The sequence below is a fragment of the Esox lucius genome, chromosome 9 (genome assembly GCF_011004845.1).
Source record: "Esox lucius isolate fEsoLuc1 chromosome 9, fEsoLuc1.pri, whole genome shotgun sequence".
In the NCBI taxonomy this organism is placed as follows: domain Eukaryota; kingdom Metazoa; phylum Chordata; class Actinopteri; order Esociformes; family Esocidae; genus Esox; species Esox lucius.
The window spans coordinates 3,240,533-3,253,032 of record NC_047577.1 but is presented as its reverse complement, the minus strand read 5'-3'; the positions used below and the strand labels follow the sequence as shown (position 1 = coordinate 3,253,032).

At 52.3% G+C, this 12,500-nt stretch overlaps 1 protein-coding gene across 1 annotated transcript in view; it reads right to left on the bottom strand.

Annotated features, from left to right (window-relative positions):
• Nucleotides 1-12,500, bottom strand: part of mad1l1 (mitotic arrest deficient 1 like 1) — an 87,139-nt gene that overhangs the window by 58,791 nt on the left and 15,848 nt on the right. The window contains exons 11-12 of the mRNA XM_029122495.2: nucleotides 11,788-11,932; nucleotides 1,532-1,672 (exon numbers count right to left, since the gene is read on the bottom strand). Of these exons, the coding sequence (XP_028978328.2) occupies nucleotides 1,532-1,672; nucleotides 11,788-11,932 (286 nt within the window). The remainder of the gene's footprint in view (nucleotides 1-1,531; nucleotides 1,673-11,787; nucleotides 11,933-12,500) is intronic.

Genomic DNA, 12,500 nt, shown 5'->3' with positions numbered 1-12,500 from the left:
GAAGAGATAGGTTGGTTAGAGGTGTGTTAAAGGAAGAGATAGGTTGGTTAGAGGTGAGTTAAAGGAAGAGATAGGTTGGTTAGAGGTGTGTTAAAGGAAGAGATAGGTTGGTTAGAGGTGTGTTAAAGGAAGGAGATAGGTTGGTTAGAGGTGTGTTAAAGGAAGGAGATAGGTTGGTTAGAGGTGAGTTAAAGGAAGGAGATAGGTTGGTTAGAGGTGTGTTAAAGGAAGGAGATAGGTTGGTTAGAGGTGTGTTAAAGGAAGGAGATAGGTTGGTTAGAGGTGTGTTAAAGGAAGAGATAGGTTGGTTAGAGGTGTGTTAAAGGAAGGAGATAGGTTGGTTAGAGGTGTGTTAAAGGAAGAGAGATAGGTTGGTTAGAGGTGTGTTAAAGGAAGAGATAGGTTGGTTAGAGGTGAGTTAAAGGAAGAGATAGGTTGGTTAGAGGTGAGTTAAAGGAATGAGATAGGTTGGTTAGAGGTGTGTTAAAGGAAGGAGATAGGTTGGTTAGAGGTGTGTTAAAGGAAGAGATAGGTTGGTTAGAGGTGAGTTAAAGGAAGAGATAGGTTGGTTAGAGGTGTGTTAAAGGAAGAGATAGGTTGGTTAGAGGTGTGTTAAAGGAAGGAGATAGGTTGGTTAGAGGTGTGTTAAAGGAAGGAGATAGGTTGGTTAGAGGTGTGTTAAAGGAAGGAGATAGGTTGGTTAGAGGTGTGTTAAAGGAAGAGATAGGTTGGTTAGAGGTGAGTTAAAGGAAGAGATAGGTTGGTTAGAGGTGAGTTAAAGGAAGGAGATAGTTTGGTTAGAGGTGTGTTAAAGGAAGAGATAGGTTGGTTAGAGGTGAGTTAAAGGAAGGAGATAGTTTGGTTAGAGGTGTGTTAAAGGAAGAGATAGGTTGGTTAGAGGTGAGTTAAAGGAAGGAGATAGGTTGGTTAGAGGTGTGTTAAAGGAAGAGATAGGTTGGTTAGAGGTGAGTTAAAGGAAGGAGATAGTTTGGTTAGAGGTGTGTTAAAGGAAGAGATAGGTTGGTTAGAGGTGTGTTAAAGGAAGGAGATAGGTTGGTTAGAGGTGTGTTAAAGGAAGAGATAGGTTGGTTAGAGGTGTGTTAAAGGAAGGAGATAGGTTGGTTAGAGGTGTGTTAAAGGAAGGAGATAGGTTGGTTAGAGGTGTGTTAAAGGAAGAGATAGGTTGGTTAGAGGTGAGTTAAAGGAAGGAGATAGTTTGGTTAGAGGTGTGTTAAAGGAAGAGATAGGTTGGTTAGAGGTGAGTTAAAGGAAGGAGATAGTTTGGTTAGAGGTGTGTTAAAGGAAGAGATAGGTTGGTTAGAGGTGTGTTAAAGGAAGGAGATAGGTTGGTTAGAGGTGTGTTAAAGGAAGGAGATAGGTTGGTTAGTCGTGAGTTAAAGGAAGAGGGAGACAAATAGAGTGAGTGAATATATGTAAGAGCCACGGTAAAGCTGAGCCAAAAAGGGGTTCATCAGCTTGATCTCACACGGTCTTTGTCAACAGCAGATCTACAGACAGTGTCTCCTCGTACCTCCATCTCAGCGTTGTGATTCTGTGTTTTGCTCAATACATCTTCTGCCTCTCTGAGCCTCCGGGTGAGCTGTGGAGTGTAGTCGTTGGTAGACAGCTCACTGTCATAAGACTCCAGGATGGAACGCATTCCATCACGCTCCTGGAACGCGCGCGCACACACACACACACACACACACACACACAATTAGAGAAAGCACTGAACAAATAATACTATTCCACGCCTTGAAGAACAGCGGCCAACGTGGGACGTTTAAACAGAAACCGTTTCTCATTTTAGCCGATGACATTCACATTAGTCGCACAACTGCATTTGAGTTGACGAGGCGACCGTCCTCCGAGGGGCGAGGTGGTCCCACAGAGAAGGCCCCTCCCGCCACGGTCACCCTGTCTAATAACGGCTGCTCCGGCGGCGTTTAGGCGGTTTAGCAGACATGGGGACCGGTTGAGCCAGTGCCCACAGGACCGTTCCGGAAGCTGCCGGGGACCAGTTCAGAGGAATTCGCTTATTGTGATGGATTGTTTTGATTGCGTTCTGGCTTTTGTGTAGCTTGTATATTGTGTACATATTACGTTTTTGCCTATGTCCCCAGGTCATAGCTGTAAATGAGAAAGAACGGCAGAACTACAATCACTGTAAAGGGCTGGGAGAACGCATTCAGCCGCGGGGCGTGGATTTGCTGGAGCGAATGATTGGACCATAATTATACATATTCTTTCACGTTGTGCACACTGCAAATTGACCAGAAGCTCAGAACAATATTGTATTTTAAAAATATAAATGTCATACACTGAAACAATAACAAAATGTCTTTCTGTAATTAAACATTATAAAAACCCTTTAACCAAAGCATAGGAGAGCCTGAACCCATGTTCTGTTCTGAGCAGATCAGACATGCGCTGCTCTCAAGCAGCAGCCTTAAATTAATTCCAACTGTGCACTTTTACCTCCTCTAACAGTTACCAAGCACTTCACAACGTCCCGTTTACCTCCTCTAACAGTTACCAAGCACTTCACAACGTCCCGTTTACCTCCTCTAACAGTTACCAAGCACTTCACAACGTCCCGTTTATCTCCTCTAACAGTTACCAAGCACTTCACAACGTCCCGTTTACCTCCTCTAACAGTTACCAAGCACTTCACAACGTCCCGTTTACCTCCTCTAACAGTTACCAAGCACTTCACAACGTCCCGTTTACCTCCTCTAACAGTTACCAAGCACTTCACAACGTCCCGTTTACCTCCTCTAACAGTTACCAAGCACTTCACAACGTCCCGTTTACCTCCTCTAACAGTTACCAAGCACTTCACAACGTCCCGTTTACCTCCTCTAACAGTTACCAAGCACTTCACAACGTCCCGTTTACCTCCTCTAACAGTTACCAAGCACTTCACGACATCCCGTTTACCTCCTCTAACAGTTACCAAGCAATTCACAACGTCCCGTTTACCTCCTCTAACAGTTACCAAGCACTTCACAACGTCCCGTTTACCTCCTCTAACAGTTACCAAGCACTTCACAACGTCCCGTTTACCTCCTCTAACAGTTACCAAGCACTTCACAACGTCCCGTTTACCTCCTCTAACAGTTACCAAGCACTTCACAACGTCCCGTTTATCTCCTCTAACAGTTACCAAGCACTTCACAACGTCCCGTTTACCTCCTCTAACAGTTACCAAGCACTTCACAACGTCCCGTTTACCTCCTCTAACAGTTACCAAGCACTTCACAACGTCCCGTTTACCTCCTCTAACAGTTACCAAGCACTTCACAACGTCCCGTTTACCTCCTCTAACAGTTACCAAGCACTTCACAACGTCCCGTTTACCTCCTCTAACAGTTACCAAGCACTTCACAACGTCCCGTTTACCTCCTCTAACAGTTACCAAGCACTTCACAACGTCCCGTTTACCTCCTCTAACAGTTACCAAGCACTTCACAACGTCCCGTTTACCTCCTCTAACAGTTACCAAGCACTTCACAACGTCCCGTTTACCTCCTCTAACAGTTACCAAGCACTTCACGACATCCCGTTTACCTCCTCTAACAGTTACCAAGCAATTCACAATGTCCCGTTTACCTCCTCTAACAGTTACCAAGCACTTCACAACGTCCCGTTTACCTCCTGTAACAGTTACCAAGCACTTCACAACGTCCCATTTACCTCCTCTAACAGTTACCAAGCACTTCACGACGTCCCGTTTACCTCCTCTAACAGTTACCAAGCACTTCACGACGTCCCGTTTACCTCCTCTAACAGTTACCAAGCACTTCACGTCACGTTTACCTCCTCTAACAGTTACCAAGCACTTCACGTCAAGTTTACCTCCTCTAACAGTTACCAAGCACTTCACAACGTCCCATTTACCTCCTCTAACAGTTACCAAGCACTTCACGTCAAGTTTACCTCCTCTAACAGTTACCAAGCACTTCACAACGTCCCATTTACCTCCTCTAACAGTTACCAAGCACTTCACGTCACGTTTACCTCCTCTAACAGTTACCAAGCACTTCACAACGTCCCGTTTACCTCCTCTAACAGTTACCAAGCACTTCACGACGTCCCGTTTACCTCCTCTAACAGTTACGAAGCACTTCACGACGTCCCGTTTACCTCCTCTAACAGTTACCAAGCACTTCACAACGTCCCGTTTATCTCCTCTAACAGTTACCAAGCACTTCACGACGTCCCGTTTACCTCCTCTAACAGTTACCAAGCACTTCACGACGTCCCGTTTACCTCCTCTAACAGTTACCAAGCACTTCACGACGTCCCGTTTACCTCCTCTAACAGTTACCATACAAGACAGCTGCTGCCACTGGCCTTTCTCCGAAATGTTTGCAATTGTTAATCGATTCCGGACTTATATTAAACAATGTTTAATTTAATTATTGGTTCCTTGGAATGGAGGACACTGATTGGCCAGCATACTCACAAACACTTGAAGATTTGGTCGCATGTTGCTATGGAAATGAAGGAGACGGGAGACAGACAGGTTGGCCATCAGACCAGTCAGACAGACAGATTGGCCATCAGACCAGTCAGACAGACAGGTTGGCCATCAGACCAGTCAGACAGACAGGTTGGCCATCAGACCAGTCAGACAGACAGGTTGGCCATCAGACCAGTCAGACAGACAAGTTGACCATCAGACCAGTCAGACAGACAAGTTGGCCCCAGAACAGCCAGACAGACAGGTTGGCCCCAGACCAGTCAGATATAAAGTAATTAAGAACTGTTACTGGCAATTAAATGCTCTATTTATAAATTTTTTGGTTTGCATTGTGTTCAGTTAAGTAGGACTAAAGACTGAACACACACTAGCATCATGTCTTTCATTTATTAAAGGAAAGTATGTGTATTGGTAATCTGTATGTCCTATATTAAAGGAGTGTGTGTGTGTCTTGGTAATCTGTATGTCATATATTAAAGGAGTGCGTGTGTGTCTTGGTAATCTGTATGTCATATATTAAAGGAGTGTGTGTGTGTCTTGGTAATCTGTATGTCATATATTAAAGGAGTGTGTCTTGGTAATCTGTATGTCATATATTAAAGGAGTGTGTGTGTGTCTTGGTAATCTGTATGTCATATATTAAAGGAGTGTGTGTGTGTCTTGGTAATCTGTATGTCATATATTAAAGGTGTGTGTGTGTGTGTGTGTTGGTAATCTGTATGTCATATATTAAAGGAGTGTGTGTGTGTCTTGGTAATCTGTATGTCATATATTAAAGGAGTGTGTGTGTGTCTTGGTAATCTGTATGTCATATATTAAAGGTGTGTGTCTTGGTAATCTGTATGTCATATATTAAAGGAGTGTGTCTTGGTAATCTGTATGTCATATATTAAAGGAGTGTGTGTGTGTCTTGGTAATCTCCCATCGACCAAGTGATTGGTTGATAATTTAAAACTTGTATTTCATAGACACAGCTTGTGTTTTAATAAAATCCACTATACGCACAAAGTTTGTCTGATGCTTCAAAAGCTATATGAATAATGACATATCAAAAACTACTCAAAGGAGCCATATTATTATATTAGAACCAAGATATTGAGACAGAAGTTGCTATTTGTCACACGCCAACACACAGAGAATCGCTGCTCAAATGTAGCCTGTGATTAGGCTGCCATAAACCAAAATGCCTTTTCATTATGCAACACGCAGTGTAGATATGAACCTTTGCTAAAATCGTGTTAAGCAGATATTATCTGGGGATCTCATGTCACTTCTGGAGTCCAGGAGCAGCTGAATTATATTAGACCGGCTCTTCGGGGTCGGACGGAGAGACCGGCTCTTATTGGGTCGGACGGAGAGACCGGCTCTTATTGGGTCGGACGGAGAGACCAGCTCTTATTGGGTCGGACGGAGAGACCGGCTCTTATTGGGTCGGACGGAGAGACCGGCTCTTATTGGGTCGGACGGAGAGACCGGCTCTTATTGGGTCGGACGGAGAGACCGGCTCGTATTGGGTCGGACGGAGAGACCGGCTCGTATTGGGTCGGACGGAGAGACCGGCTCTTATTGGGTCGGACGGAGAGACCGGCTCTTATTGGGTCGGACGGAGAGACCGGCTCTTCAGGGTCGGACGGAGAGACCTGCTCTTTGGGGTCGGACGGAGAGACCGGCTCTTCGGGGTCGGACGGAGAGACCGGCTCTTTGGGGTCGGACGGAGAGACCGGCTCTTTGGGGTCGGACGGAGAGACCGGCTCTTTAGGGTTGGATGGAGAGACACATTTTAGGGTCAGAATGAGAGACTGTCATTTCTACACTGTACACTATCAGTTTGGAGGTTAGCCCTCGTTTCCAGCCGAGCAAAAAGAAAATCCCCAGAATATGCAACACCTTTCCGCATCTGTTAATACTGAAAGCAGGTGTGATTCAAAATGGCCCAGGGAGTGTGAAAGGCACCCTGAAATTAAATGGCCTATTATTCCTCTGACAAAGACGTGTATTAGATCCGATAACTGTTTTCTATGGGTAGTATAAATGTCAGGCCGAACTGTGGAAAACTACTGACTTCTGGTAACTAATCTGGATTTTCACACCCAGGTTTGCACACCAATTGCAATTACTGGTCGAGACAGTTATTCTTCCTACATGAGCACATAGACAAGATATTTAGATAGTTAGCCCATCAAAGCCAAAGGTGTACTTAGCATCTGTATAAGAATCCACGTGTGTGTGTGTGAGAGAGTGTGCGTGTGTGTGTGTGAGAGAGAGTGTGTGTATGTGTGTGTGTGTGTGTGTGTGAGAGAGAGAGTGTGTGTGTGTGGGAGTGCATGTGAGAGAGAGTTTACATCGTCCGGGTTAGTTGTTATGACTAGGTTAGGTTTAGGCATCCAAGTTAGTTTTTTGAGGTTAAGGTTAGGGTGTGGTAAGGGAATAGGGATGTCTCAGGCAGGTCCCACAAGGATAGAAAAACAAAAGTGTGTGTGAGTTGGGGGGGGGGGGTCTTCTTTAGACCATTGAACTGAAAAATATAGTACATTTCCTCTACAAACGTATTCATTCCAAATTCGACATTTTTAATGCCAATCTTCATCTTGATAGTAAAAACCGTGTGTGTGTTTTTGAGTGTAATCAACCTAATAAAAGAGTAAAACAACTATATGTATTGAGAAGGGAGACCCTGAAATGGCAGTTCAGTTCAATGCACAGAGATGCATAGAGCAGCAAACCTGGAAGAAACGCGTTGTCAGCATGGGCATGATTCCACCATAGAGATGCACTGAGGACTCAACCACTTATTATGAACTGTTCTCAAACCTCTCCTAGCAAGCACCAGCTGCTCCAGTGGAATCAGCTGACCTACTAACTATCAGCCCCTTGGACTAGTTTATTCCAGTGAACCAGTTCAGGGATTAAACCAACCTGAGACGTCAGGGGGCATCCATGTGTGTTTACAGGACAGGTTTGTGAATCGCTGCTCTATTTAAGGAGTTTTAGCACAGGCGGTGCCAATGAGGCTCCCCAGCGTTCTTATGTAGTCCACTGGGTGGGACTTCCAAACCCATTGGCCGCTGCCTTCCGATGACCGTGTTTGGGGTCACGCCCAGCCAAGTCGTCGGGAGGGATCAACAAATGCACTCAACTTCTCAAATGACTACTTTAAAATGACGGTTCCCAGGGCACTGAACGTGTTCTCACGCATGGCCTGCTGCAACAGACTCGATTAGGTGACACCTCTACGATTCAAACGGATTCACCTTTCCCAAAGTCACTGGTTAAATAATATCAGAGGGCTCAGAAAAACACAAATGTTTGCGTAAACGAGACGAGAGACACACACAGACACACACTGAACTTTAGAGGTGGCATTGAGAAGCACTGTGTGTGTCACCCCCTCCCCCCTCCCACCTCCCTCCTCCCTCCCTCCCTCCCCCCTCCCTCCCGGCTATTCCCTGTCTATTAATGGCTTAATGAAATTCACTCACTCACTATCTTAAATCACTATCACACAGGCCACACACACACACACACACACACAGTGGGAGGGACAGATAACAGACCAATTTAGAGGTCTATTATTTTCGTAATTTTGTTTTTTTTTACAGAATTGCTTTTGGTCAACTCTAGTTGCTTTGGAGATAATACAATTCCACCAGGTCAACACACACACACACGCAGTTATCAGTGCAGACCGAGCAGAGAGGAGTCAGTCCACACACACACACACACACACACACACACACCTGAATATTTCAAAGAGGGCAATGACAGAGGGAGGGGCTGAGGATGGAGGGACTGGGTTGGGTGGAGGGGCAGGGTAGGGTGGAGGGGCAGGGTAGGGTGGAGAGACAGGGTTGGGTGGAGGGGCAGTGTAGAGTGGAGGGGCGGTATAGGGTGGAGGGGCGGTATAGGGTGGAGGGAGGGACAGGGTTGGGTGGAGGGGCGGTGTAGGGTGGAGGGGCAGGGTAGGGTGGAGGCATGGGGTGGAGGGGCAGGGTTGGGTGGAGGGGCGGTGTAGGGTGGAGGGGCAGGGTTGGGTGGAGGGGCGGTGTAGGGTGGAGGGACAGGGTTGGGTGGAGGGGCAGGGTTGGGTGGAGGGGCAGGGTTGGGTGGAGGGGCAGTGTAGGGTGGAGGGGCAGGGTTGGGTGGAGGGGCAGGGTAGGGTGGAGGGACAGGGTTGGGTGGAGGGGCAGGGTTGGGTGGAGGGGCGGTGTAGGGTGGAGGGGCGGTGTAGGGTGGAGGGACAGGGTTGGGTGGAGGGGCGGTGTAGGGTGGAGGGGCAGGGTAGGGTGGAGAGACAGGGTTGGGTGGAGGGGCAGTGTAGAGTGGAGGGGCGGTATAGGGTGGAGGGGCGGTATAGGGTGGAGGGAGGGACAGGGTTGGGTGGAGGGGCGGTGTAGGGTGGAGGGGCAGGGTAGGGTGGAGGCATGGGGTGGAGGGGCAGGGGTTGGGTGGAGGGGCGGTGTAGGGTGGAGGGACAGGGTTGGGTGGAGGGGCGGTGTAGGGTGGAGGGACAGGGTTGGGTGGATGCATGGGGTGGAGGGGCAGGGTTGGGTGGAGGGGCAGGGTTGGGTGGAGGGGCAGTGTAGGGTGGAGGGGCAGGGTTGGGTGGAGGGGCAGGGTAGGGTGGAGGGACAGGGTTGGGTGGAGGGGCAGGGTTGGGTGGAGGGGCGGTGTAGGGTGGAGGGGCGGTGTAGGGTGGAGGGACAGGGTTGGGTGGAGGGACAGGGTTGGGTGGAGGGGCGGTGTAGGGTGGAGGGGCAGGGTAGGGTGGAGAGACAGGGTTGGGTGGAGGGGCAGTGTAGAGTGGAGGGGCGGTATAGGGTGGAGGGGCGGTATAGGGTGGAGGGAGGGACAGGGTTGGGTGGAGGGGCGGTGTAGGGTGGAGGGGCAGGGTAGGGTGGAGGCATGGGGTGGAGGGGCAGGGTTGGGTGGAGGGGCGGTGTAGGGTGGAGGGACAGGGTTGGGTGGAGGGGCGGTGTAGGGTGGAGGGACAGGGTTGGGTGGATGCATGGGGTGGAGGGGCAGGGTTGGGTGGAGGGGCAGGGTTGGGTGGAGGGGCAGTGTAGGGTGGAGGGGCAGGGTTGGGTGGAGGGGCAGGGTAGGGTGGAGGGACAGGGTTGGGTGGAGGGGCAGGGTTGGGTGGAGGGGCAGGGTTGGGTGGAGGGGCGGTGTAGGGTGGAGGGGCGGTGTAGGGTGGAGGGACAGGGTTGGGTGGAGGGACAGGGTTGGGTGGAGGGGCGGTGTAGGGTGGAGGGGCAGGGTAGGGTGGAGAGACAGGGTTGGGTGGAGGGGCAGTGTAGAGTGGAGGGGCGGTATAGGGTGGAGGGAGGGACAGGGTTGGGTGGAGGGGCGGTGTAGGGTGGAGGGGCAGGGTAGGGTGGAGGCATGGGGTGGAGGGGCAGGGTTGGGTGGAGGGGCGGTGTAGGGTGGAGGGACAGGGTTGGGTGGAGGGGCGGTGTAGGGTGGAGGGACAGGGTTGGGTGGATGCATGGGGTGGAGGGGCAGGGTTGGGTGGAGGGGCAGGGTTGGGTGGAGGGGCAGTGTAGGGTGGAGGGGCAGGGTTGGGTGGAGGGGCAGGGTAGGGTGGAGGGACAGGGTTGGGTGGAGGGGCAGGGTTGGGTGGAGGGGCAGGGTTGGGTGGAGGGGCGGTGTAGGGTGGAGGGGCGGTGTAGGGTGGAGGGACAGGGTTGGGTGGAGGGACAGGGTTGGGTGGAGGGGCGGTGTAGGGTGGAGGGGCAGGGTAGGGTGGAGAGACAGGGTTGGGTGGAGGGGCAGTGTAGAGTGGAGGGGCGGTATAGGGTGGAGGGGCGGTATAGGGTGGAGGGAGGGACAGGGTTGGGTGGAGGGGCGGTGTAGGGTGGAGGGGCAGGTTAGGGTGGAGGCATGGGGTGGAGGGGCAGGGTTGGGTGGAGGGGCGGTGTAGGGTGGAGGGACAGGGTTGGGTGGAGGGGCGGTGTAGGGTGGAGGGACAGGGTTGGGTGGATGCATGGGGTGGAGGGGCAGGGTTGGGTGGAGGGGCAGGGTTGGGTGGAGGGGCAGTGTAGGGTGGAGGGGCAGGGTTGGGTGGAGGGGCAGGGTTGGGGTGGAGGGACAGGGTTGGGTGGAGGGGCAGGGTTGGGTGGAGGGGCGGTGTAGGGTGGAGGGGCGGTGTAGGGTGGAGGGGCGGTGTAGGGTGGAGGGACAGGGTTGGGTGGAGGGACAGGGTTGGGTGGAGGGGCAGTGTAGGGTGGAGGGGCGTTGTAGGGTGGAGGGACAGGGTTGGGTGGAGGCATGGGGTGGAGGGGCAGGGTTGGGTGGAGGGGCGGTGTAGGGTGGAGGGACAGGGTTGGGTGGAGGGGCGGTGTAGGGTGGAGGGACAGGGTTGGGTGGATGCATGGGGTGGAGGGGCAGGGTTGGGTGGAGGGGCAGGGTTGGGTGGAGGGGCGGTGTAGGGTGGAGGGGCGGTGTAGGGTGGAGGGACAGGGTTGGGTGGAGGGACAGGGTTGGGTGGAGGGACAGGGTTGGGTGGAGGGGCAGTGTAGGGTGGAGGGGCGTTGTAGGGTGGAGGGACAGGGTTGGGTGGAGGGGCAGTGTTGGGTGGAGGGACAGGGTTGGGTGGAGGGGCGGTGTAGGGTGGAGGGACAGGGTTGGGTGGAGGGGCAGGGTTGGGTGGAGGGGCGGTGTAGGGTGGAGGGACAGGGTTGGGTGGAGGGACAGGGTTGGGTGGAGGGACAGGGTTGGGTGGAGGGGCGGTGTAGGGTGGAGGGACAGGGTTGGGTGGAGGGGCAGGGTTGGGTGGAGGGGCAGGGTTGGGTGGAGGGACAGGGTTGGGTGGAGGGGCGGTGTAGGGTGGAGGGACAGGGTTGGGTGGAGGGGCAGGGTTGGGTGGAGGGACAGGGTTGGGTGGAGGGGCGGTGTAGGGTGGAGGGGCAGGGTTGGGTGGAGGGGCAGGGTTGGGTGGAGGGGCAGGGTTGGGTGGAGGGGCGGTGTAGGGTGGAGGGGCAGGGTTGGGTGGAGGGGCAGGGTTGGGTGGAGGGACAGGGTTGGGTGGAGGGGCAGGGTTGGGTGGAGGGGCGGTGTAGGGTGGAGGGGCAGGGTTGGGTGGAGGGGCGGTGTAGGGTGGAGGGGCAGGGTTGGGTGGAGGGGCGGTGTAGGGTGGAGGGGCGGTGTAGGGTGGAGGGGCGGTGTAGGGTGGAGGGGCAGGGTTGGGTGGAGGGGCAGGGTTGGGTGGAGGGACAGGGTTGGGTGGAGGGGCGGTGTAGGGTGGAGGGGCAGGGTTGGGTGGAATTGTGGTGGAGGTGGTGGATTCCGCATGTAAGCTGTACCTTGGTGAGGAGAAGAACTCTCTTCTGCAGCCGCCTGACCAGAGACTCCTGTGTCTCTCTCTTCTTCTGTTCCTCCAGGGCTTTAGAACGCTGAACCAGGAGCTCCCCCTGGAGGTCGGCCTTGGAACGCTCAACTGACCTACAGCTGGGGGGGAAGTGGACAGCAGAAGAAATATATATAAACTTGTGTCAACACTCTCTCATGAACTCAATACTCTTTTCTTGGGTCAATGACGTTAGGACTTGGACTCTTCCTGTGGCTTCTCTCTCTCTTCCAAGGCAGAGTGACCCTGGATACATTGCAATTACCTCTTCCTCTGTCTGTCTGGAGTGCACAGCAATAAAATCCATCTCCTGAAGTGTACACTGACTCACTACTTCCCAATAATATCGCCTGTCTCCTAAAGTGTACAGTCGCTCACGCGAAGCCCAACTTCAGATAATCACTGTTATTTTCCCAGCGTCACCTATAGGAGCGTGCCTGTCACACTGCAGCGCACAGCTGGTCTGTCTCTGACGCTAAGCAGAGTCGCGGTCCTGATCGTTCCCTGCATGGAGGCCAGACACGGCGGTAAGTGGCACTGGACGGCCAGTAGGGGGCGCTGTCTACAGAGCAAAGCCTAATGCCCCAGGGTCGTGAAGGGGACAATGCCCCACGAAGGAAGTCGCCTTTCAGGCGGGACGTCATACAGGTCTCCAGACCCTCAGTGGTC